Genomic DNA, 26,874 nt, shown 5'->3' on the forward strand with positions numbered 1-26,874 from the left:
TGGAATTGTTGGGTGACACCCGGGAGATATCTGCCTTACCACCGCTTGGCTTTACCTCAACCCTACGAGCCGAGGTGGAGGAGAAGAGCCAGCAGCCTCGCCGCAGCCTCCCGAGAACGCCAAGGGTTAAGAAAAGCCGTTGATCTGCTCATTATCGGCTTCTCTTTACCGCTGAGAACCAAAACCAAGCCCCGCTCGTCTGCTACCCCGCCGTGTCAATGTGTCCTTAATGCCTTTTCCAGCCATTGATCTGGTCAAAGTCACCGCAGAAACACTAGTGACAGGGACTCAATTCCAGGCGACGTGACCAACGCCAGTATTTGGAAAGCATTCGATAAAAAAGCTTTCCCGGGGAGTCAATGATCTCACCTTGCCACAAAGAGTGCTCAGCTAATTGAAATAATGCACTTGGGTGTGCAGCCGGGCACTCCTGCTCGCCCACACCGGCTCCAGGACCAAATTATCAATAATTCGCAAGGTAAAAACCTAAAACCTCTTTTTTCCCCCCCTTTTTCTTTTTTTTCTTTTCAGTAGGAGCCCATAGGCAACGCTCGCGGCCTTGGCGGTGGCTTAGGACTGCTGTGCTGGTTCCCCGGCCTCGTGGTTCAGGAGCAGGCTTTAGGGAATTCCGGGCATGGAAAATCCTGGAGGGAAGAGTAGAAGGAAAGGAGAGAGGGGCTGGGACAGGAGAAAACAAACCAGGGACCTGCTGTGGTGATTCTCCTCCAGGCCTAGGCTGGGAATTCACTTTGCATCGTGAGTTTTCAGCGTCATGTATCATGACAAAAAAGTGGTGGGGTTCAGTAGGCGTAAGCCTTCCTGATTTACTTCATAGTTGATGAATTTTTAGGACTACACTTATTGTACATCATTTATCATCTCCCGACATCCCTTAGGATCTCATTAATACCCTAAAATGAAAGTATTTTATTTAGCAGCAATATGAGAGATTGAGCATAAGAGATTTAAGTAAAATATGTAAAATTTGATGACCATAATCCACTGTTTCCAATAAGATTATCGCTCCAGACACCTTGACAGGCCAGAAGACGAGTGTAATTTTGTTATGTTTAAGACCACAAACTTCCACTCTCTCCATACCATCCTGCCTGAGGTAACACAAGCGACAGTCACTGAGAATGCCAAAATTCTGGCAGGCATGAGAGGGACCAGGACGTCCAAGTAATTGGCACTTGACTGAAAAATGGTTGGGATAGAGGAAACTGGTATTCTATATGTTATTGGACTGGAAAAACTTCAAGGAAGAAAAGCCATCTCTAATGGTATGCAATACTGTATGCTGCCTAGTGTTTATGTATTTTGAAAAGAACCTGCAAATGTAAAAAAAAAAATAATAATCTGTGAAGAATTTGTTTTCCTGTCATCTCTGGTTGCTTGAACGTTTCTGTTGTAAGCATCAGATACTTCTTGACCATGCTTCCATTTTGTAGCTGTTTGGTTTAAACCATTTATAACTTTCAGAGCTGGAAATCCAGTTCAAGGAGACCACTGCTGGCAGTTCATCAGAAGGTCTGGCCATGAAAACCTCAGTATGTGGTGTTAGTTTTAAAAATAATCAGTTTTCTACTAACTTTCATACGCCAAGCTCAGTTAGACCCACAACTAGAAGAAAAACAGCAATCTAAGGAAAACCAGAGACTGTTCTTCTAAATATTGGTATATGGGTTGTAAAAAGATGATTTAAGATCATGGAATCGCAGAATGGTTTGGGTTGGAAGGGACCTCAAAGATCATCCAGTTCCAACCCCCCTGCCATGGTCAAGACCTTAAAGACAATCATAGAGGTTAAAACTGAGAGGCTGTAAAAGAGAGGCCTATGGTGTGGACGATCTTTCTTCTCCAAGTTCAACACGGCCAAGTGCAAGGTCCTGCAAGTGGGTTGGGGCAATCCCAAGCACAAACACAGGCTGGGCAGAGAATGGATTGAGAGTGGCCCTGAGGAGAAGGACTGGGGAGTGCTGGTGGATGAGAAGCTCAACATGAGCCGGCACCGTGTGCTGGCAGCCCAGAAAGCCAACCGTGTCCTGGGCTGCACCCAAAGCCGTGTGGGCAGCAGGTCGAGGGAGGGGATTCTGCCCCTCTGCTCTGCTCTCCTGAGACCCCCCCTGCAGTGCTGTGTTCAGCTCTGGAGTCCCCAACACAAGAAGGACATGGAGCTGCTGGAGCGAGTCCAGAGGAGGCCACGGAGATGATCTGAGGGCTGGAGCTCCTCTGCTATGAAGACATGCTGAGAGAGTTGGGGCTGTTCAGCCTGGAGAAGAGAAGGCTCCAGAGAGACCTTCCAGCAGCCTTCCAGTACTTAAAGCAGGCCTACAGGAAAGCTGGAGCGGGACTTTTGACCAGGGCATGTAGTGTTAGGACAAGGGGCAATGGCTTTAAACTGAAAGAGGGGAGATTTAGATGAGATCTAAGAAAGAAATTTTTCACTCAGAGGGTGGTGAGGCACTGGCACAGGTTGCCCAGAGAAGTTGTGGATGTCCCATCCCTGGAAGTGTTCCAGGCCAGGTTGGATGGGGCTTTGGGCAACCTGGTGTAGTGGAGGGTGTCCCTGCCCATGGGAACCAGATGATCTCTGAGGTCCCTTCCAACCCAAACCGTTCTATGGCTCTATGAGTCTAAGTTTGTTCCTAGGTAACATCTCCCGGACTTAAAGATCGAGGAGCTGCTTCCCAGCTATCCGGCGTGGCTAGAGAAGAAGGCTTCCAGCTGCTCACTCCCTTCTGCAAAACCAAACAAAAACCCAAACAGCTGCATCCACCACCTGGATAAAAAGCCAGTCTTCCCGTGCGCCCGGACTGTGCTTTTCACCAGCAACACCCACCATCACCTCTCCCACCCCCCTTAACTGCCGCGACAGGGACGCCAGCACCACCAAGCCATGACGGAACGCACGTCAGCAGGGCAAGACACCGCACGGGCACCCCCTGCTCACCGTGCCCGCCGGCTGAACATCGCGCCGGTGCGCGGGGCAGGCACGGGCTGCACCGCGGCCGAGCACCGACGGCTCGGGAGCTGCAGCTGCTGGCCCAGCCGCCGTTCCCGGATCCCCCGACCCCTCCGAGCCGAACCTCCCGCTCCCACTGCACCCCCCCGGACCGGGCCGCGCCCCCCCCCCCGCCCCACCGGTTGCCGCCCGCGCAGCCGCGCAGGCGCACGCACTCCACCGCGCATGCGCGCCGCGCCGCCTGCGCCGCCTTACCGGGAGCGCGCGCCCGCCGGAAGCCCGCTCCGAAGGCGGAAGCGCGTGCGCGCCGGTTGTGTCCAGTAAGGAGCCGCGGGCTCGCGCCGGAGCGGCGGGAAGGGCTGTGGCGGGAGGGAGGGAGAGCAGTGGCGGCGTCACCTCAGCGCTCGGCGCGCCGCCGGCGGGCCAGGGCGGGCGGCGTCAGTGCGCGGGGCCGCCCCGCCGGCGGTTCCGCCCCGCCGGCGGTTCCGCGGGCGGCGGCTGGGGGCTCGGGGGGGCCGCCCGGAGCGGGGTGGGCTGAGGGCAGGCGCGGGTTTTACCCGTGGGGCAGGAAAAGTGGGAGGTCGGTGCTTTGGAAGCTAACAAAGGCAGAGGGTTGGTCGCGGGGGGTGCGGGATGAAGTTATTCCTCCGTTTGGGAGGAGAGGAGGGAGAAACGCAGCAGCCCAGAAAATGCGAGTTACTGCGGGTGCGAGGAAAGCCGGGAGGAAATGAGAGGAACAGGGATGCGGGAGCGAGACTGGCTTTGTGGAGGAATTCAGGGGGAATAATTAATTAATAGTGGTCCTAACTGGAGATGGAAAGGAAGGCAGATGTGAGTGTTTTATAGAAGGGAGAGGCCGGGCTTGGGACACTTGACTTTGGAAGTCATAGAGGAAGTTGTTGGACCCAAGTTTAGGACGCACGACGGTTCGTTTAGGGTAAAACGACCTACAGAGCTGACCTTCAGAATCCTTTATTTAGCTAAAAGTGCCTGTCCTGCGGTTCGGGCACAGGTGTGCAAATATCAGCGTTCACCTTCCTACCTATAGATGGTGATCTGCTGCTGGCATAGCTTTATAAAGTAACTTTTTTTTTTTTTCCCCTTGGTGGTGGTGTTGGGTCATGCCTTCCTGTGAAGAAACGCAGATGTGGTTTGAGCAGAATAACCTCAACCTGTCTCAGATGTTGCTTGTCTGTTACTAAACCAGCGGTTCAGCACTGCTGCTGTATGGTGTTTTTTTTTTTTGTTTCTTTTTTTTTTTTATTTGGCAGTGGCAAGTATGTTAAACCCGCTCAAACTGGATGATGCCTCTTGTGCAAGGAGAGTCTTTGGCAGCTGCACCAGCCTCTTCCAGTCTTCTGTAGTGTGTCTGTTGCTGACCGTGGAGGGAAGGGTGCTCCTGCTGCAGATTTGGCAGAAGCACAGCCTTTGGATTTACTGCTGTCTCTCGCCATCAAGACTGGAGCAGTTTCTTCTTCAATTTTTTTTCTCACTCAGACCAAAATATTTTTGATTCTCTGGGTCACAGTTTGCATATTCTGTAGTTAGAGGGTTTTTTTTTTTGCATAGGGCAACATCGTCACCTTCCTGTTTCTTGATTTCTGAGTTTGATGCGTGTGGCCTTTAATTTGACAAATCTAGCAACGTTTCTTATTGTCACTGGAACAAGCAAGCTTGGTGGGAGATCAGTCCTCCTGCCTTTTTGGGGTAGAAGGATGAAGAAGATCTCTTGAACCTGGTAGATTTCCCCTGGCATACCCTCTAGGGAGAGGCAGCTGATGGATAGTGTGCTTGTGCTTGGGAAGGGAGAGGTAGAATTTCAAGCCCCTTTTTGCATATCGGGGATACTGAGGTAAGATTCAGATCAGGGATCTGAATTAATTCATCATTAATGCCAGATGTTTGCATTCCTGGGCAGGCAGTACACATTCGATTTTTTGATAATGTTCCGGCTCCTGACTGTGTTCCTGTGGAATTAGCTAGAACACATGGAACAGAGTTTATGATGGGCTCAGTGCTTTTATAATGGCTGCAGGAGAATAGACAATACCTGCTCCAGCATAAGACCTGCCAGTACATAGGTAACTTTTATTAACTGTTAAATCGGTTTGGAATGTGTTTAAACCAATGGAGAAGCCTTTACCAGATCTGGTAATTTTGCATAATTTGGCCGTGGTGTTAATGGAGAAAATCAGTGGCATTAACTTCATACTGGAACATTTGCTCACTTTTTAAAACCATATGCTTGTTCACAATATTTTTTTTCTAATGAGTTATTAATCTAGGAGTTTTTATAGGCATTTATAGACCATGTGGAGGTTTTTCTTGTTCAGGGGTGAATATTAGTTTTTGAGCTACTTAATGTACGTGGTTGGCGTGAGTATTTTGACCACCACCGCAGTCTTTTCTACTGGTGTCTTGTAGAATCTTCTCTTGCCACTTAAAAGTAAAACGTGCTACATATTTGCATAACAAATTGTGTGGAGCTTATTAAGGTTAGGAATTATCCAGAACTGAAAGCCCTTCCTGATGGCAACGTGCTTCCAGACGCGGGATAGTAACGGGATGCTTCTGGGTGGGAGCAAACAGGGACTGGCAGTAGTGCCATTAAACACCTGAGGAACAGACATGGACAGCAATGTTTGTGGTGTTTTTCCAGGTACCTTCTGGCTGAGACCAGCTATGGAGAAGTGGAGCTTAATGACAATTACTGTTTTACTGGCACTCACTGTACGCTGGGCTGTGTCGCTTGGTTCTTACTCAGGTAATGTATGTTCACGGGCTGTAAAGTAACCACATGAAGGTGGATTATGGAGCTTGTGAGAAATTAAAATATAAAATCATAAACAGGAAGCAATGTGTTATTTCAAGCGTTGTCATATTTTAGTGCCTCCTTGTTTCCCTAAGGTTCCTATAATACCTTGTTCTTATTTTTCTGAAGTGTGCAATGATTAAAATCACAGCCACTTGGAACAAAATGCTGAAGAAAGACTGTAACTTTATTTTTTTTGAGGCATTGACGGTCAGTAGTGTTTTAGGAGGAGCCAAAGAACAGCTGGTTGTTCACCCTCATGCCTTTGTTATTTCAGCAGCTGCAGAATATTACCACAATCCAATTGTACACGTGTTTAATCTTGTCCTTTAAGTTTAATAACAGGTATAGCCTTAATTTATATTTAGATAAAACTGTACTGGTGATAATGAAGACGGTGTAAAGGTGACGTGGAGTGAGTGATTACACTCTGCCTTGTAGCTGTACTTCCTTAAGATTGTTTACAGCATGAACCAGAGCGATATTCTTCTAATAGATGAGCTTTTCTCCTCCCCATCTCATAATACTTGCAAAGAACTAGCAAGCTTTTTTCCAAATTTCTCGGTGCCATTCCTACACTTGGCATAAGCTTGCACAAAGCTTGCTTTCTGCAGGTTTTTGTTTTAAAAAATGAATCATTATTTTCAATCCCCATCAGCTAAAAGAATGACAAGCTCAGTCAAATTCAATGCTGGCTTTCTGTTAAGGCAATTGGGAGCCTCGTCCCCTGAGTCGGAGCTGTTCAGTATGATTCTGGTGATTTTTAAACTGGTAACTCCTGGGTTTCATTTACTTGAAGGAATTTGCTTGAAGATAAGTCGCATGCATGCCTTTTTACACAGTTGTTTTATTTTGAATTTGCTTTGTGAAAATGCCATCGTAAGAGATCTGTTCTGTGGGTAACTGGGGCTCTTTTCTATCCATCTATAGGCAGAAAAACAAACACCCTGTCTTTTGCCATGCAATACTGAATTTCTGTTGTACTGCAAGTATTTACAATTACATTAACTATTTTTTTAAGTTGATTTAATTTCAAACCAATCAAGATTCTGACAGAGTCTTAAAACGACGCCTGAACTAAAATAACAATATTTTGATCTTGTTTCATACAGAATGATCATGTACCTTCTTTTGCAATAGGAAAAGCTGATTCTGATCCAGTCCATCAAATTATTAAAGCATGTGCTTAACTTTGAGCACTGGCTGGCTGAAAAAAAGACGACAAACCTGAATGTTAGAAAGAGCTGTCAAATGCACAAGTACACGGGACCTGAGTTTTCTTCTTTGGTTTCCTTCAGATGCAATAAACCTTTAATGACAAGAGCAAGAAAAAAAAATGGGCAGGGTAATATTTAAACTGATGTGGTCCTCTTTTCTTCCTTTCGCTGCTGTTCAGTGCAATAAAACTGAGCAAAGGATTAGAAGTAGTTGGTCTCTGAAGCAGACTCTTGTAGAAATGCTGACTTGGCATACTTGGAAGCCACGTGTGGCATGGATGGCCACAGCAAGGAGGGTAATTCTGCCCTCGTTTGCTGTGCAGTGTGGTTTTGCTGTGCCGTTTCCATTCTTTTGCTTGCCATCTAGCATGCTTTTGGATCTGCCTCTGGAATTAGGGTCATGATGGTGAAAAAGCAGATAACTAATACCTGGTTTTGAAAGGTTACTGTTTATGATGTCTGTAGATTAGTTGGTCTTGGAGAATTATTGAGGAAAAATCTGGTTGCATAGATTAATGCATTTTTTTTTTAATGTGTTGCCAAACTCCTACTAAATGAGTAGAAGCTAAATACCTGTGTTGAAAGGCAGCTTCAGACCCTTAAAAATGTCTGTTTCAGGTAACACTAAAACTGAATAAGACCACTGTAATACTTAAAGTATTTGTGACCCTTTTGAAATAAAACACTCCATTTTATTAATTCTGAGTTCTGTTTGGCTGTGTACTTGATGCTTGCTGTAGACAGAAGCTAAATATGTATTCTCAAACTAGCTGATGTGTGATCAGTCTCTGTGTTTGGCTTCTAGTAATCGAACCTTTGGGTTAAGATCTCTCTTGATCTTTCTGAAGCCAATTAATTTCTTCCTTTTTTTTTTTTTTGAGAGAGGGAGAAGCTGAAATAAAATGTGTATGTTTCTATTATGTGTATATGTATGTATATACACACAAACACACTTTAAAATTTGATAACACCTATTTTTATATTTTGTTAATCCTATGACAGGTACTTTTTCAAAAAATTTATAGCTACAGAATGGACATTGATAAAACTCCTCCTCTTAAACTGACCTCACTTATTTGGGAAACTTCTACTTGAATGTGTCATGTAGTGGAGATAATCTGCTCTACTACCTAGGAATAAATTAGTGGAGATAATCTGTTCTTGACACTACCCAGGAGTAAATAGTACATATCTGAGCTTGTGTGACTCCTACAAACATAGATCATGTGAAAAAAATATAGATGGCTTTCCTATATTTTAAAGAAACTCTTAAATCTCTGTCTGCTTAGTGTCAATATTTTACTGAAAGTGCTATCAGTTTCTGTTCTCAACAAGCACAGGCTAATAGAAGTAAATAAACTCTGTGATAAAGATGCTTAACATATTGCCATTATCAGAGTTAACGTTGAGGGAGTTGTTTATGAGTAGATGTCCGAAATATTTGCATTGATAAAGCTTTTTTTCCTCTGGAAAAAAAAAAAAATTCCCAAGAGGCTTAGGTATGCATGTGTGAAAAGTGTCCTTTAACGTAACTCACTTTGCAGAACTGCTGCGTAACAATCGCTCATTTTTCAATTCCTGTAAACCAAAACGAAGCAGTTATTGTGTAGAAAGCTCTGTGGATTATGAGAAAAAATTCTCTTAAACCTGTTCTGTTTGGCTTGATTTTGCAAATGGCTCTTCTTATTTATTAAGAATCATGGGGAAAGGGACGGATGCAGTATTCTTGCTAGTGTTGCAAAGCAGGCACAAGAGGAAAAGGAGAGGAACTGGGGCACTTGCAGCAGGTCCTGGTTCCAAGTAAACTTGAAAATAAGGCTTTTTTTTAAATACTTTTACATAGCAAGGTACGACAACACAGCTGAAACACAGGTGAGAACATTGCCAATTATTATATACTGAGAAAGGCAAGTAGTTCACGCACAGTCAGTACGAGATGTCCATAATGTACGTTTTCTTATTTCAGAGAAAGTGCCACATTTTTCATCTACGCTTGGAAATGATTTTTTTTTTTTGTCAGATGAGGAAGCAGTTCTTCACAGTGAAATATCTTGATAAATGCTTATTTCAGAAATATCCAGAAAGCCAAAAGAACGCACAACTTCTTTTTTCCCCTCTCTGTTAGATGGCACAGCAGATGAGCTCTCTATTTTGTTCTCAAATGTCAGAGAGGAATGGAGAATAAAATTAGTAATATATTAATATGCAAATATATATGGAGGAAAAGCAATCTCCATAACCCGAATAAATTCCTAAATGCTCTGTCATCTCTTTGTAGGTGCAGGAAAGCCACCGATGTATGGAGACTATGAAGCTCAGAGACACTGGCAGGAAGTTACTTACAATTTACCGATCCGGCAGTGGTACGTAGTGCTGTTGTAGTCCAGGTTACAAAGGGGTAAATGTAATTGTAACGAAGCTGTTTTGTGTCTTACTTAAGATCTCTGTAGTATCTTCTGTTGTTCCCTGAATTATTCTAAAAACCTTTTTGTAGTAATACAGTATCACTCTGTTCTTAGGCTGAGGTGCTGTTTTCTTTACAAAAAAAGAAAAAAGCTAACGTTTGGAACTTTGACGTGGTAACTGTGAGCTTGTGTAACAAAATATTCTGGCTGGTAGGTGTCTCTGTTGTGAAGCTCCAACTTTGTTTTGAATTGGCTGGAAAGGTCAAGAAACAATTTTTCAGTAGGCTTATATGAGAAATGATAGAGAAACTTGTTCAGGTGGTTTAGAAAAAAAGTAAAACATCAGTTCAACTTTCTGACTTCCAGTTCTCTAACACATAAAATCTCTCCTGACTATCAGCACTGACAAAACCAGTAGGAACTCTGCTCATCTCCCCTGAGCTAAGGGGCAGGGGCGTGCCAGTAAATGCAGAGACTTGAATTCTTGTGCTGGAGGCATAGGCTGGCTTTTATACCTGCAGGTTCCTTGTTCGCACCCGTGTTCTTCATACAGATTTTAAAATGTGTGTGTCTGGAATCTAGATATTGGGATAGTGAGCTTAATTTGTACAGATCGCTTTAAACTGTAAGAAAATTATTCCAAATGTTTTAGATCTTTTTACGTTATTTCTAATACTCCTTGAAGCTTGCGTGAAACAGTAAAAATTATTTAGTCCATATCTATGCTACAACACAAATTGGAATAAATTGAACCTTCCAACAGGGATAGTTGTATCCTGTTTGTTTGAGGTCATTTTGTCCTCGGCTGTCTGTTGGGGAACAGACTGATGTGGCAATAGAATATTAATTCAATTGTATTTCTGTAAATATATGAAATCACATTGTGATTTCAGATCATCTGATTCTATCTCCATTATCTGATTCTATCTCCATTATCATTTTTTTCTTTCCCAGTTTGCTGGAATATCCAAAGCCCTCATTATGCCAGAGTTGGGATAACGGAGAGCTGACATAATAATAGAGTTGGCAGCTTTGATCCACTCTGCTACACAGAACTATATGTACTTAAAATTAAGAGTTATAGCAGTCGTTATTTCTCGGCATTCCCAGGGGACAGATGAAACTGTATTGCGGGCTGGGTTCAGCCTGTGGGCTGCCAGTTGGGCATCGCAGGCTTGTTGTATTTGCTCCTGGCTTTATTTATAACAGACTTTTTTTGGATTGGGTCTGCTTGAAGAATTGAGGCTCTGGTACAGCAAAGTCATATTGGATCTTGGGCGTTTGGCAAAGAACATCGAGGCTGACGTGCAAGGGATTACATTCTGGAATACTGAGCTGTCTTTTCCCTCCTATGTCGTACAAGCACGCGGTGTGAAAAGATGTTATACTCTGGTATGGAAAAATAGTGTTCACATTGGAAGTTGAGATTCTAATCACTCCTCGTGCCGTTATTTGTTTAGTGCTTAGGAAGGCTGGCTGTGCAGCAAGCATGTGTTCCTCTGTGCCTATGTCTGGTTAAATATAGAGAGTAGCTCTCTGGTGAGGACACAGTCTTAGGAAACCTCCTGATCTTTTCACAAACTTAATTGCTGTGTTTACTGTTGAACAGGCACGTATAGGTAATGCAGCTGCATGTTCCATGCTTATTTTCTTTGATCCAAACCAAAGATTTATTTAAAAATAAAAAAAGCTGGAGTAAACTACAGTATGGTTTGTATTTAGTTTCCTTGCGTGAGATTTCTCTGAGCCAGAGGCCAGAATTTAAATGCTTCTTTTTCATATTATTCTTTAGAGCCTTGACATTATTTATTAAAGGCTATTTTAAGAACATCCTTTCTTATTATGCTGCTAATTAAAACTGTGAAGGCTTTTTTTCTAAATATTATTGATTATAGGGATTGTTTTTTCTGTTGAAACTATGAGTTTATGGGAGGTAAAGTTAAAAAAACCCCAACAAACCAAAACTGGAAAGTTTTACTACCAAGTTGCAGACTATTACAGTCTGCACGAAGAATCTGAACTGGCTTGACACGAGTAGTCTTGAATTGTAGGATAAGAATCAAAGATGCAACTCAAAGAAATGTGATTTATCATCAGTTCAGAAGATGTTTCAGGCAGCTCATAAGGAATTCAAGAAATATAATTTACTATAATAAATGTCAAAAATTGGCTGCATTTGAAGAGAGAAACTGGAAATGCTAAGAGCTTGCCCCTTGGCAATTAGTCAACTAGCCAGTTTGTTTCACTGTGGAATATAAAGGGTCTGATGCCTTAAGTCTGTAACTTCTGTTTTCCTTGGATAAAACCTTCTGTTTCTCATTCGAAAGAGGTGACTTAATTTTAACTGCTGCCAGCCTTCCGTAGAAATGTCAGCTACAAATGGGAAAATCCCTTTCCTTTCTCTGATGTGGTCGTTCTGAGGTAGAACTAGGTAAAGTGGTCATGGCTGATGAGTTGCTTACTCCAGAAGTGTTACTCTGACAACTTGGTGTTGCCTCCTGAGGAACTTCTGAGTCCCCAACTCCTACGTTCGTGCCGACGGAATTGCCTAGGTGCACCTGCTGTGCCGTAGTTTTCTTCCAGACCTGTGCTGCTTTTTCATGCTGTGTAATATCTTTCTGCCACCCTTTTCCACTTCTGTTCCGTTGCTTTCCAGCAGTATGACTTCAACTGATGCTTCTTCAGAATTTTCACGTTCAGGTCTGTTGAGTAGAAGCAGTTCACAACTTTGCTACTTTACAGCCTGAAAGAGTTTAACTGTTATAAACTAACAAAGTTTAACTATTCTGAAGTCATTGTCATGTATTAAACGTGCTGTCCAAGGCCAGGAAAAAGGAATCTAGGATTAATATAAAGAAGATAATTTCTTTGGGAATTCCCTTTGAACTGCACTGTTTTAATTTTCTTTTTTGGCAAATTGTCTGCTGTCTTCTGGAATAATTGCCATGCATGAAGAGTGTAGGTTGGGTTTGCAGGTGGAGGTGAATCTGCAAAGCCTACCACATCAACAAACCGAGCGCTACAGCAGATGTGTACAGCTGGTTTTGTGCAGACTTTGTCTTAGTGTCTGGACTTTTGTCAAACTCTGTTCACATTAAGGATTTTCCCTCTCCAGGTAAACAAGCTCTAGCAGCTTTTTAAAAGATTTTGTTTTGCAAACATATGAGTGTACTCTGAATGGCTTTTGTTTTGTTGCTTGAATATTTTTTTGTGTGTGAAGTAAAATAAAGCAAATATAGAAGTTGCTAACTTCCTTTTGGATTTCGAATACATTGATAAAATATTCAGTTTAATATTCAGTGTTTTCCTTGGGCTGAAACAAAGCTGGAAATGTAGATCCTTTATTTTTTTTTTCCAGGTACTTCAATACAAGTGATAACAACCTACTGTACTGGGGCCTTGATTATCCACCTCTCACTGCCTATCACAGTTTCCTGTGTGCTTTCATGTAAGTTCATTATTTAAATACTTAATTCTGTGGAGAACACAAAATACCAAGTTCACCTCTTGCCCCCTGCCCCTTTTTTTTTTTTTTTTTTTTCCTTTCTTTCCTGAGGAGAGAAACTTTTAGCTAAAACTACCAGTCTGGGCAGCTGATGAAACAGAAAATATTGTTTGCTACTTTAAAGCTAGGGAAGTAGATTTTCTGTGTATCTCTATTGCTTAAAACTAATACTGCTATTTTTTTGTCTTGCAAGGGGGACTCAAGGGTTATGTTCTTCTCTTTGCCTTCAATGTTAGCAAATTTAGACGTGATTTAGATATTTAGCTTTCCATATAAGCCACTGCTGGATCAGTGATGCACAGGGAAAAGTGCTGCAGGAATTGGGTGCATCGCATGGGAAACCTCTCTTGTATTGAGAGCTCAAGTGACATCTGATGACTGGATATCATGTAAATAGAATTCTGTTATTGGAATACTTTTTCCACAAGGGCTTTACTGCTGTTGGAATGAGACTTATGGAATAAGAATGTAGGTTAAAGTGCACACGCACAGTTATGTGGGGCATCTATGTGAACTGTAAATGGTTTATATTTAATACTTGAGTATGAAAGGTATTTACAATTGTTTTTTTAAAAGTCAGTGCTCTAGACTGAAGGTGGTTATCTTGTCCTAATAAATACTGTATTCCATTTTTACTGTTTTCTAAGATTATTATTTTTTTAATTGTTAAATAGCAGCTAAAGTCTGCAGTGTAAACTGATCTAGTGGTGAGGAAAATCTTTCATTGATTACTATTGCTCTTTGAAATATTTCTTCTCATTCATCTTAATTCTTGGAATATGCTCCTGTGGATGTCATCTTTATTGCTGAAAGGAGTGTAAAGGGAAATGAGAACTGTCTACATTTTGATGTGTCTGTACTTTGTTTTACAGTGCAAAGTTAATAAATCCTGATTGGATTGCTCTGCACACATCTCGGGGGTACGAGAGTCAGCCACATAAGTTATTTATGCGTACAACAGGTAGGAAAATTATATTTCCTTAGGATGATCGTGCAGATTTGTCTCGCTTACTAATTTAGCATGTTTAATATCATGCAGCTTCTCTGTCTTCACCGGTTTATTCTCAGTTGACTTGGGTGGCTTTGCAGGTCCATTTATGAACCAAAGTCCCGTGTTCTTTTCTCTTCTGCTATCATTTTTGAAGCTGATAATATATAAATTATAAAATACACAAACAAGTTTTCAACCAAATTGTTTCAGTAAAATCTCTAAAACAAAGCTACTTTTTTTTTGTACCATAGACTCATTTTTAAATTTTGAAAATAGAATTGTTGTTTTCCTTTCCGTTCTGATAAATATACTTTTCATTTTCAGCTTATCTTTATTTTTATTGTAAAATTATTTTGCATGTAGACTGGCATTCACTGACTTAACAGCCTCTTGAGGTCTCAGAGATCCTTATTACGAGCCATTATACTTTATCTGAAAGGGAGAGATACTTGATATTTTAAAGATGTCACTTTTCTTTCAAAAGGTCACCACTTTCTAGAGATAAACTTCTGTTAATGAAAAAGTAAAAATGTATTTTACTACTTTTATCCTAAATATAAGTTTCATGTAGACGCTTTTCTGACCATTTGATTATTTTGAACTGCCTCTGCAAAGAAAAGGATAAAACGAGCAGAAAAAAACTGTAGATAGCAATTCAGTAGCTGTATCAGCAGGACAGCAAACAATGTGGCCAGTAAGCTCTTGTTCTCTAAGCAATGGCAGATGCTTATGTCATCCTGTTACTATTTTCTTGACTTTTAAAACTGTTTTTTTTGCTTTGCGTAACAGTAGAGTTCCACAAACTGCTTTCTGATTGCAACAGCAGAATTTGTTGTTCATCAATAGCTTTTCTGTACTTCACAAACCTCTCAGTCTGGTCTCTAGTAATTGATTGAACTGAAAAAAAAAATCACTAGAACTTAATTACCCTTGAAATGGTCTTTATTAATTTTGAGATCAACTCACTTGGCAAGCCACTGATGGGTCTAGGAGAACTGGTAAACACTTTTGAACAGTAGCCATTAGAAGAATGCATTAAAATAATTCAGAAAGGTCGATGGCAGCTGTTGGTATTACACCTTTATTTTAAGTGTCAGCGTATTTGTTTCGCCAACGCCTTGTATATGTTTGCTTAATTGTGGCCTAAGCCTGCAAAATGATTCATCACTGAATAACTCGTATCTTGAAACGCTTTCTTCCAAAGCCCGTGACTAAAAAGAGGCAAAGCGTGCTTCCCTCTTGGAATAATTGCACGTTTTCTGAAACCAGTTTATAGAAATAATCTGAAATTTTTCTTAGGCTCTTAAGACAACACTCAAGAAGAATTCTCCTGATGATTTAAGCACGAGCAGGAGTTGACATAATTCTAGGCAGGTGGTCCTGCTGGTTCTGTTTTCTCGTTGACCCTCATACATATATTTGCTGTGGGCAGATGATCAAAGCCAAATAACTAGTTTTAGTCTATTTATCTACATCACTAGTAATTCACACAGGCACACTGGAGATTGGTATGATCTAGAGCTTCTTAATTATTTGTGTCTTCAGACTATCGTTTCCATCAAACAGCTTGACTGGGTCTAGTCGTGGTTGATTTCTTTTGGGAATTAAGAATGCCTTCTCTCATTTTGGCATGTGAGGAACTAGAGTGTGCTGCTGTATTGACTGAGGCTGTGCCAGGAGCCAAAACAGCTGAACACGTGGAAGCAGCAGCTTTGGGACATCAGAAATGAGAGCGTTAGAAACATTAACAAGATCAAATTCTGTAGACCTATTTCTTTTTGTCCTTTGAAGTGGAACTACCCAGTTTATTCTAATGAAGGACTTTTCTGATGTTTTAATGTTTATTTGCCTATACCTTTTCCTTGCCTTCTCAAAAACAACTGAAAAATATTAGCTTTGGTGTAACTGCCAAACCTGAGCTATCTTTAAAGCAATGTAAGATGACAGAAAAGCATATTCAGCTGAAACTAGAGTCACATGACTCAGACTTCAGTGGAACTGAATGACTAAGGTGAAGTTTTCAGTGAGGACACGGATGCAAACCCCACATTCAGAAGGTAGGCAACTGGTCTCGCCCCAACACTGTGTGGTTATGAACCATCTGAGGCTTTTTACACCAAATACCACCGAGATGTGGAGCATCAAGAAGTTAAAACTGTTAAGCAGAGTCAAAGATTCACAATCTGGATGAAAATACACAACTTGAATAGCATTAAGATGAGGTATGTGGGAGGATTCTAACATAAAGTTGATCTTTATTTTTCAGTGTTTGTTGCTGATTTGCTGGTTTATGTTCCTGCAGTTATTTTATATTGTTTTTCCTTGAAAGAAACATCTACTAAAAAGAAGGCAAGTATCTGGCGTGTGTGTAAATTAACAAACAAAGAAAACATACTGTTAACAGGGTAGAAATGTAACAGTATGAGAGTTAATTAACATACAGAACACTGTGATGGCTTCAATTGATGTAAAACTGATGACAATCGGTGTACGTCGTAGTAAAGGCTTTTCAATTAAAAAGATAAAAAAAGCCATTAACTTATAACAATTATTTTAATGCTTTCAGTAACAATAACAAGATGCTCTGAAGTTTAGTAGCCATGAACTCCTGAAATATATTTCTTTCTGAATTTATTACTTGAGTAGTAAACCCAAGGTTTGTGCTGTGACGTGGGAGAATCTAGGAGCTGCTTTGTCTTGCACACTCCTTGTGGTAGAACCAATAAATTTTGGAATAATAAGTTGTCTGATTTTTTGGATTGGTTCCAAGGTTTAAGATTGGTGTGGGTGATCTGTAAGCTGGTTGGCCAAAGGCAGGCCGGTCTCCATTAAGTATTTTCTTATTTATAGAAAATCTTTATCCTTTTTTTATTCCTTGAAATATTACTGGCAGAATATTACCTGTAGAGAAGAAGGTTCCTACATCTAGGACGCACTGTGGAGGGACAAATCTTTGTACTGGAGAAGTAGTATAGGTTCCTCTGTCTGATGTCTAACTTCGAAATAATTATTTTCTCCTCTCTTTTTTGAATCCTTCTTTCTAGGTTTCCAGTGCTCTGTGTATACTGCTTTATCCAGGCCTCATTCTTATTGACCACGGACACTTCCAGTATCCTTGTTCTGCAGTGAAATGAATTTCCATTTACAGAGTAACACTGTGCTTCAGTACCTGTCTTTAGCTGGGCAGAAGGTTACTTCTGTATACGAAGTCATCCCAGGGGCTTCTGCCTACCCCAAAGCAGATACATTAAAGAAAACTGTAAGGCTGAAATATATTGGAGATAAATAGTTGATATTGGGGCAAATCAATCCAAACACAAACAGCATTCCTTCTGTGCCTCCAGCTCGTATTTCTATCAGTCGCCTTATTGCAGAAAACGTCAGTGCTATGGCGTTTTCTGCAATATGACAGCGAATGGAACGATGGCTTCTGCTCCTGTGATTTGTGTTTGGAGAGAGAATCACCTTACATCTTCTTGAGATGGCAGAGGAGTGTCTATAATGGTCAGTTCTGTAAAATGCACCATTCTGGCTCGCCTTTGCGGTTACTCGAGACTGGATTCACTTGGCTCAGTGCTGAACCATTGAAAAGCCAGGCATCTCATACGAGTTAGGCCATTAGAGCTAACTGGGCAGTATTGGTGGCAGACACCTGCCCAGGTGGGTCCTTTTTAGTAAGATTTCTGGGTTTATACTTGTTTTGCACTTGAACAAGTGCGTGCTGTTAGTTGATTCCTCCAGGCTGTGCTGCTCAATGCCATCGAGCCAGAGGGATGCAATCCCGGAGTTGTGATAAATGTGGGTATTTGAATATTCCAAGGAGATATTGAATCTCAGCATCTACTAAATCAAGTTTTGACAAGCAAATTGTTTATTAATTTGTGGTTTTTCTTCCAAGAGAGTGCGTGGTGAACTGGGAAACTGATATTTCTTAGAAAGTAGATTCTGAAGGAAAAAAAATTCATAGTGCTATTGGCTATTTGAGTTACAGTTTGGAAATTCTGAAATTCCATTTTTGGCCCGACTCTTTAAAGATGTAGATCATCTGGAGACATCACTTAGAAGAATGGGGATGGGAAGGAATGCAGTTCATCTTAGGTGAGAGAAGCTGGTGGTCAGAAGAAGGGACAGGGCCACAATTTTATGATACATAAAAGACATGCAAAGAGGAAGGCAATAATCTGTCTGCGCGTCTTGTGTTGGATAGGGGAAGAAGTAATGGCCCTAAGTTACTACAGAGAATATTTTTTTTTTTTTTAAATACATGGAAGAATCTTTTGAACCTTAATTACAGTGAAATGCTGGACTAGATTGTCTGTGGATGTTACAGAATCTACAGGGTCAATCTTTTGAAAAAGGTTCAGCAAACCTCACATCAGGAATGACACAGGTGTAGCAGATGCCGTGTTCAAGCAGACAAATGTTCTGCAAAGTCTCCTGTGGCCTCTTCCAGCCCTGTGACTCTTAACTTTACTCTCTGTGGCCAGCTCCCAAGCAGTCAATAGGTTTACTGAACTTCTGCTACACATCTCTGCAAGATCACAGCCTTTTGGTGTCACAGTTTGTTGATGAGATTTCAAATATACGCGGTGAATTTGAGTGGGCTGAAAGCAATGTAGACAATTTGAGTGCGTTGTCACAGCTATTTATATTGACAAAGAGAAACCAAAATATTGTGACACTTCTGACAATGCAAGTATTCTTGTTTGGTTTCTCTCATTGTGTAAAAATAACAGTTGATCTTTTGTTGCGATTTAATGGGAAGATAATAGTCTCTTCAAACTCTACTGAGCTGGGAAACCTGTTCTCAAAATTGTAAGGCAATAACGTCGCTTTTAGTAACTATTATTCATTGTTTGTGCAGTATTAGCAGCTAAGGGAGCTGCTCATGCATGAGGGTGCGTTGCAAGTATGATATAATCACAAAACCCCAGGAGTCCTTGAGCTAATTAATATATAATTTAAATATTGACGTATTTGAATATTCTGCACATATCTTTTGGGAGCTGGGAGGAGAGACTCCTGAAAGATTTATCCGTAATCATGTAAATACCAAGAAAAGAAATGTTTACCCGGATGCATCTGACAGAGCACTGTCACCAGAAGCTTGGTTGACTGAATATACATTACACGTGTAATTAACACACACATTACACAATTTGTCCTCGTTTTTGCTTGTGCAAGCTTTGAGTCAAGCCTCGGAAACATGAAGCGTACACTTTGAGTAGAAGTCAAATTATTTCTGTCTGTGAACAACACAGTCACAACTGGCCGTGTGTTTTTAAAAGTAACTTGGAAAAATGTATTTTGCATGCTGTTTTACACCTGTCCCCCAGAGCCCTCGTTACTGGTTTCCAGTACCAAGATGTCTCTTGTCCTTGACGTGAAAAACCATATACAACTCAGTGAGCCTTGGCTTTGCCGTGTGGGCTGTCCTTTGTTTGTCTTATGACTGGGACCTTCTGGGGTCGGTGGCGTTTTGCTTGGCCTTAAACTATAAGCAAATGGAACTCTACCATTCTCTGCCCTTTTTTTGCTATTTACTTGGAAAGTGCTTCAAGAAGGGACTGAAAGGAAAGGGGTGAGTGACTTCAAATCATTTTCTCTCTCCCAAGAATACACCCAGGCAGCCTGGCGCTGAGAATGTGATTCTCCTTGTTTGCATGTGAGCGTTTCTGAATGAATTTCTAGTGGAAGATACTTACCTTGTTGTAACATGTTCCTCTCCTGCAAAGGAAGTATTTCTTGTTGAGATCTACGTTAAGTATTTTCACTGAACACACAGCAAAACCCGTTAAGGTGTCCTTTCTTAGCGCTCTTCCTTCCATAAGCCAAATTCAGTATGGGCTGCAGAGGGCAACCAGGTCAGATTGAGGGCAGTAGCTTTGTGAATCTCATGGAGTTGTTCTCCCTAATCTGGGGGTGATGAATTTTTTCTGTGGTACTCGTGGCTCTGTTCATTTAGATTTGTTACCTTCAGTTCTATATCTCTTAAAAAAAAAAAAAAAAATTATGCTATAAACGAAGAACTGACTTATGTTACCCGTAGCTGGATTTATCTTTTCTGATGCGAGCTTTTTCTTTTGATTGCAGGTTGGTATTGTTAATTAAAATAGCAGGGACAGTGGTGGCTTCCTTCGCTGTCTGCTGGCTCCCGTTCTGTACCGACATGGAACAAATCATGCAAGTACTCAGAAGACTCTTTCCCATTGACCGAGGCTTGTTTGAGGCATGCATGTTTTCTTCTCCCCCACCCCGCTGTAAATGTTGTGTATTCTTGGATCCCTTGAGAAACCTTCATCGTGACCTTTGGGGATTTCGTGTGGGAGACACACCACAGAACGCGTAACTCGAGCTGGCTTCTTCAGCACTCATTTCTCGCCAGTTATTTCATCCAGTATTTAACCCCAGCTCAGCTGGCATCTTCCAGGATATTATACGAGGAGACAACGCTTATCCCATCATCAAACCCATACTTCAATCCATACATTTTTCCGTTGAAATAGACTCCATAGTAATTGACAGTGTCAGAAGATGTAACCTTAAAAGTTAACAGCTTCTGTTAACAGTCTGTCTTTGCTTCTGCTCTCCTTTTTTCAACAGAATTCATTACTTAAAAAAAAAAAAAAAGGCATTTTGAGCGCAGCCTAGAACTTCCTTTTTGACCCACCTTGAATTTTCAGTGCAAATTTCCACAATATTTTCCGAAAGTTTTAGGCCAGTTCTACTTTTTACTTTTCCTCTGTCTATTGACGTCTTTTAAAAGCAAATTTTCAACTTGAAGTTTAACCAATAAAACGAACCATTGAATTTCCGGGTTTCGATGTCAGAGGGATTTAAGCAAATGCTTCCTTAGTTTGATTCATCTTAAATTTTCTTTTAATGTTCTTTAGATATAAATAATATCACAGCTGGCACTTTTTTCTTCGAAAGTTACTGCTGATGTACCAAAGGCAACATTTTGTTTAGGCAGTGGTACAGAAGTGTTCTCAGAAGTTGTTCTCTTCTAGCTCATTTAAAAAAACCCAAACACCCACCCCCCAAAAAATAACCAATGGCCCCCCAAAAAATAACCAATGGCCCTACTCCCTGGGAATTAGCTGGAATTTACAAATAAATACTTTTGGTCACCACACTTTTTGTCCAGTACAAAGGTTAAAATTGAAATCTGTGAAGGACAATAACCAACGAGTCCGAAAGAGCTTAAGGATTTTAGTCTAATATTAGCCCAAATATTTTCTGCGTCGATCAGGGGCGTGACTTGCTGGATGCTAATCTAGATGAAATGAGAAATTGTCCACGTAAGCAACGCGCAGTAAATCTATCCTGGGGTGCGTGTGACAGGTTCTTTGAATCGGTTCCCGTTTCCAGCAGCGGCAACAAATGCTGATGGTGGTAAAATGGTACTGGCTGTGAAGTGGGCGGCCCGTGTGTTTGCTGGTGCTGCCAAGCCCTCCCTTGGCTGGTAATCCTCAGCAGGTTTGGGGCGCATAGTCCGTATTGCTCGTGAGCACGTGAGGAGGCCGGCTCAGTTGTTGGTGCTAGTAGCTTTCTTGCTGTTATGTCTACACAGCTGTGCTTCAAGCAGCTGTTTAGGGATGAGTTTCACGAGCGTGATAGCTGTAGTTACAAATTTAATTTTGAAAGTGATCCTAGCACAACTGTTAATGTCTTTAGGCTTCTTGATTTATGAGAGGTTAACTCTGTCATTGCTAGCAAGCAGTAAGCACAGCTAAAGACATTCAGGTATGTAACGAAATGTGACGATACACAGAACACCTTCACTTTGGGAAAAAGATTCATGTATGGCAGTGTTTAATCAGGGACAGAGAGTTTCAGAGCCCTGTTTTCACCAGACGCGTGATCTCATGCATTGAGAAGTAGCCTCTTGTGTTGAAAAACTGTTTCTTAGTTATTTTAAAATGTGTTTTAGTTGAGTCTCTTGAAACTTTCCATTTTTGAAGATCAGAATAATTTCAAGTGCATCTAAGAATATGAAGTGTATCTCCAAGTGTCTTTTTGCAGTATTATGGTAGAAACCCAACAATCCCCTGCCTCCCAAGCCCTGTTGTTGTCGCAAACATGACTTTAAATGAGTGTCATTATCACTAATTACCTTTTCTGTTTTCCTTCTAGGATAAAGTAGCCAATATTTGGTGCAGTCTAAGTGTCCTTATAAAGATAAAGACTATAGTATCACCTCAAACTCAACTAAAACTCAGGTAAGACATGCTTTAGGTAGGTTTTTATTTCCATTATTTTTTGCAAAATGAGTAATTTTTGTCAAAGAATTATGAGAAGTGGTGTTTATATCTTGAAAACATGTTTTCTTTCCTACACTGTACTTTTCTCCCAAGTGATAAGGGTTTCCCCAGGTACTTTTAGGAATAGTTATGACTGAAAAATTTCCTGCTTGTTTATGTAGTGATTTAAGGTACTTGAGTGGTGCAAACTGAGTTAAAATTTGAGTGCTTTCCTCTTCAAAGAATCACCTCTTTTAGTGCTCTTAAAAGTCAGAGGTCACAGTTCTGTCTTTTGAATAAGTGAACAAGTCAAGCCTAGGTCTGTGGGGTCCGAAGCAACGGAAAAGCTGTATTCCTATTTCGGAAGCACTTGTGTCCGCGAAGGGCGTTCAGTGCTCTTCTCTTGTCATGGAGTCTCCTTGAGTGATCCTGTACTTCCGAATATGACAATTGAATTCCTGACTTACACAGCTCTCAAAAGTGATTATATGATACCATGGATGGGATTGCTCATGTATTTCTCTTTTTTTCTTACAAAATTCTTTAGTTTCGCTGTAACATTCCTGAGCCTGCTTCCTACTTGTATCAAACTAACCGTCCAGCCTTCGCTCCGAGGATTTAAATTTGCTTTGGTAAGTGGATTTCTTTTAGTTGCTTCTTGGTTTATGCCCACCACTGAGCACTGGTGTGTGACCAACAGTTCTACTTACCGTTTCTGCCACGCGCAGAAGTACGTGTGCCGTTGAACACCATCCTGTTTCTCTGAAAAGATTGGTTAAAAAGTGCCTTGCTGTCATGTGTCCGGGGGGAACTGACCTGTCTTTTAAATCCAGGCTTTTTTCTTTAGCCTCAATTTTCTTGATTTAATGCTGGATTTTTATTGTCTTCCTCTGAAGAGCCTTTGGAAGATTCCGTACATATTAAAGCCTCTTCTAGAGTTGGAATTTCTCATCTTTTTGTTTAGCTGACTGCATTGGCTGCAAAATTCAATCAAAAAGTCCCAAGATGGACATTGTAAGCTCATTAGCGGTTTGAAAAGAAAATGATCCTATTTTCCCAAATGTTTCCCCCTTCTTAGTCACATTATATCACTGAATTTAAAGCACATTAACATGACTTACGTGCAAAAATCACTTTTCCTTGAAATCAAGATTCTATGGAGCTGGTCTTAAGGTTTCAAAAGTTACAAGGTAATTTCTATTTTTAATTTTACGTAAGCAATGTTTGAGAGTTTATCGCAACATTGCCTAAAACGAACGTTTCTCCTTTCTAAGAATGGGTTTATGATTTACAGTGTGATTTTTATTTGGTGGGGGGAAAAAAGACAATTTGTTTACTTTAGTGTATTGGCTGTTAATGATGATGAGCAACATTTTATGTCAAAAAGTGGGCAGTTCTCACTGTGACGGAACTTTCCCTGTGCTTACGTACGTGAATATTGTGTTTATTAGCTAAGCCAGTGTGAGGGCTCTTCACATGAAGTGTTTTCTGAATAATTCCAGGTAAACTTTCAAACAATGTGTTTTTTGTATGTATAGGTGGTTACGGAAGCAGCTCTGTGTACTTGTAAATTGCACCAGAGTAAATGTAGCAGTTAATTAGAAAAATCAGATCATTTAGCTCATGCATTCATGTTAAGCCTATGCCAGCAGAGAAACTGAAACAGGGCTCTGCATTGCAGTCACGTATAATAATTTATCTCTGATTTCCTTTCCTAAGGTTAGTTGTGCATTGTCATTTTTCCTGTTCTCCTTTCAAGTACATGAAAAATCTATTCTTCTAGTGTCAGTGTAAGTAAATTATTTTTCTGGGGATATATTTTGATCTTTGCCTCATCTTGTTATTGCATGCTGCTTTCTCACTTACAAATACATCTGATTTTAAAAACTCTACACATTTGCTTTTCTGAATAACTTGTAAATGACAGTGGGATCGGGTGCACCCTCAGCAAGTTTGCTGATGACACCGAGCTGTGTGGTGTGGTGGACACACTGGATGCCATCCAGAGGGACCTGGACAGGCTGGAGAGGTGGGCCTGTGAGAACCTCATGAAGTTCAACAAGGCCAAGTGCAAGGTCCTGCACGTGGGTCGGGGCAATCCCAAGCACAAGTACAGGCTGGGCGGGGATGGATTGAGAGCAGCCCTGAGGAGAAGGACTTGGGAGTGCTGGTGGATGAGAAGCTCACCATGAGCCGGCAATGTGCGCTGGCAGCCCAGAAAGCCAACCATGTCCTGGGCTGCATCCAAAGCAGCGTGAGCAGCAGGTCGAGGGAGGGGATTCTGCCCCTCTGCTCTGCTCTCCTGAGACCACCCCCTGCAGTGCTGTGTTCAGCTCTGGGGTCCCCAACACAAGAAGGACATGGAGCTGTTGGAGCGTGTCCAGAGGAGGCCACAAAAATGATGTGAGGGCTGGAGACAGGCTGAGAGAGTTGGGGTTGTTCAGCCTGGAGAAGAGAAGGCTCTGGGGAGACCTTCCAGCAGCCTTCCAGTACCTGAAGGGGCTACAAGAAAGCTGGAGAGCGACTTTTGACCAGGGCATGTAGTGATAGGACAAGGGGTGATGGCTTTAAACTGAAATTTTTTACACTGAGGGTGCTGAGGAACTGGCACAGGTTGCCCAGAGAAGCTGTGGCGGCCCCATCCCTGAAAGTGTTCAAGGCCAGGTTGGAGGAGGCTTTGAGCAACCCGGTGTAGTGGAGGGTGTCCCTGCCCATGGCAGGGGGGTTGGAACTGGGTGATCTTTAAGGTCCCTTCCAACCCAAACCATTCCATGAAAGCACACAAACACAGCCATGCTGGGGTCTCCTTCACTCATCTCTCCGGGCCCGTGCTCTGACTGCATTTCCTGGACTACGGGGTGGCACAGAGCACAGCCGTTTGTCCAGGGACAGACTGGCTGTGGGGGTGGCTGAGGTGATGCTGCCATAGACAGCAGAGATAGGTACTTGGCTGCCCAGCAAGGCTGGAGCGTGGTGGCAAGTTGAACTGGGCGATCAGTACCTCAGTGACAGCATGAGTGAAGGGTCCTTCTCTCCCTTTGTCATTAAGGTATGTTTTCCTCATCCCCTGCCCCAGAGGAGGTGAGGGCAGCAGGGGCAGTCAGCAGCTTTGCTTTTTTGCATGGATGTCCCGGGCACAGCTGGAGGTGATGTTTGGTACAGGAAGATTTGGAGAGGCAGCACGGGTGCTCCTTGGAGCCCTGCGCGGAGCGGGCACTGCCCCGGCTGGCTCCGAGTGCCAGTGGCACGCGCTGTAAGCGTTCTGCCCGCTGACTGTCCCCCTGCGGACCCCGTACGGGGCAGAACGTGTGCCCGTTGGGGTTCAGTGCGGTGTTGGGGCGAGCCGGGTGCCCCAGCAGGGGACACGCAGCGCTTTGGGTGCTGCCTGCTCCTGGATTTTCGGAGCCTGTGCCGTGGGGAGCGGGCAGAGCTGTGCCCTGCCTCCCCGGGCAGGGGAAGGTTGAGAGGGTGAATCGCTGTCGCTTCAGCATTGGCATATCTGTGTTTCCTCTCTTTGTTCTAGACCAGTCTGCTTAATCATAAACGAAATCCCTTTTATGGCTACGTGGTTTTTACTCGTGTCGACTTTCAGGTGAGTTGGACGCTATTACCATTATTTTAAAACATCACTCTTCCTCAATAAATGTATTTTTTCTTCTTCTTTTTACGTTCTGTGAAATACAACTCGGCGTGCGCGCTCACTTCCGCGGGCAATTCTGTCCGGACAGCATGCTGCCTCTGCTGCTGAAGGACGACCTGCTGCTGGCCTACGCCGTGACGGCGCCGGCGTTCCTGTCGGCCTGTGTGGCTTCCTTCTCCATATTTGAGAAGACTTCCGCAGAGGACCTGCAGCTGAAACCGTTCTCCCTTTCCCTGAAGGGCTATGTTTCTTGGTTTAAGTCATTTCCCAAGATTGTCAGGAGTCTGGTAAGCAATTTGAACTCCTATAACTCTTACTTGCAGCTCTTCATGGTACCGAAGTACTTGCATAAACCAGTTTTATGTCTGTAACTGTGTATAAAGCCCCAAACAGGGAAAGCCACACTATCTGTGTAGAGGTGTGCAATAATTTATTTTTTTCTGCGATGTCATTTGTGTATAGATTGAAGAATACAGAGCCCCCAAGTACTGAAAGTAACAGCTTACTCATCTGAGGTGTTACATCACCACTAGCTAATACATCATTCCTTATCTTACAGTTCCTTCTTTCCGTAACCCTGATGGGTGCCCTGTCCCTGCTGAGTGCTGCAGTGCATCCTCCGCAGAGGTTCCCGGATTTGTTCCCTGTATCTGTGTCCGTTGCTTCTTGCTTACACTTTTTATTATTTTGGGTGTATTTTAATGTCGTTATACTCTGGGACACGAAAAATAGTAGAAGTCAGAAGAAAACCAGTTAATGAACCTGTGAAGATCAAGGACTAAGCTGTGAAAGGGCAGAGTGTTTTCAGTGAGCAGTGTCTGGCGTTGCAGGTAAACCCGTTTGTGATGTAGTACAATTCCTGTCACCTGATGAAAATCAGGAAATGTGTTATGCATATTTAAACACAAAATAATCAAAGACTGTTTTAAAGGAGACGTGTTTTGAAGAGCACTTGGAAACGTGATTTGGTGTGTTTTCTTCAGAAGTGTAATACTTTTGTTACCATTTGTAAACGTAAAATACCTAATAAAGGACCAAATTTTGAATTAATGCTAAAATACCCTCGCTGCATTAGCAGAACAGGAAACTCTTTTGT

The 26,874-nt window shown here is 42.1% G+C and overlaps 1 protein-coding gene across 1 annotated transcript; it reads left to right on the top strand.

Moving 5' to 3' along the window:
• The first annotated feature begins 3,270 nt into the window (after positions 1–3,270).
• On the top strand, positions 3,271–26,804 carry ALG6 (ALG6 alpha-1,3-glucosyltransferase). The gene is made up of 15 exons (XM_086617576.1): positions 3,271–3,285; positions 5,625–5,729; positions 9,273–9,357; positions 12,758–12,847; positions 13,777–13,865; positions 16,162–16,244; positions 16,940–17,004; positions 19,291–19,476; positions 19,989–20,124; positions 22,032–22,117; positions 22,686–22,770; positions 23,858–23,928; positions 25,662–25,730; positions 25,867–26,065; positions 26,338–26,804. Exons 2-15 carry the CDS (start codon positions 5,648–5,650, stop codon positions 26,533–26,535), a joined length of 1,524 nt encoding a protein of 507 aa, XP_086473702.1. The 5' UTR covers positions 3,271–3,285; positions 5,625–5,647; the 3' UTR covers positions 26,536–26,804.
• The last annotated feature ends 70 nt before the right edge of the window (positions 26,805–26,874 follow it).

This window comes from Tauraco erythrolophus, chromosome 10, assembly GCF_009769465.1.
Source record: "Tauraco erythrolophus isolate bTauEry1 chromosome 10, bTauEry1.pri, whole genome shotgun sequence".
Classification (NCBI taxonomy): Eukaryota; Metazoa; Chordata; class Aves; order Musophagiformes; family Musophagidae; genus Tauraco; species Tauraco erythrolophus.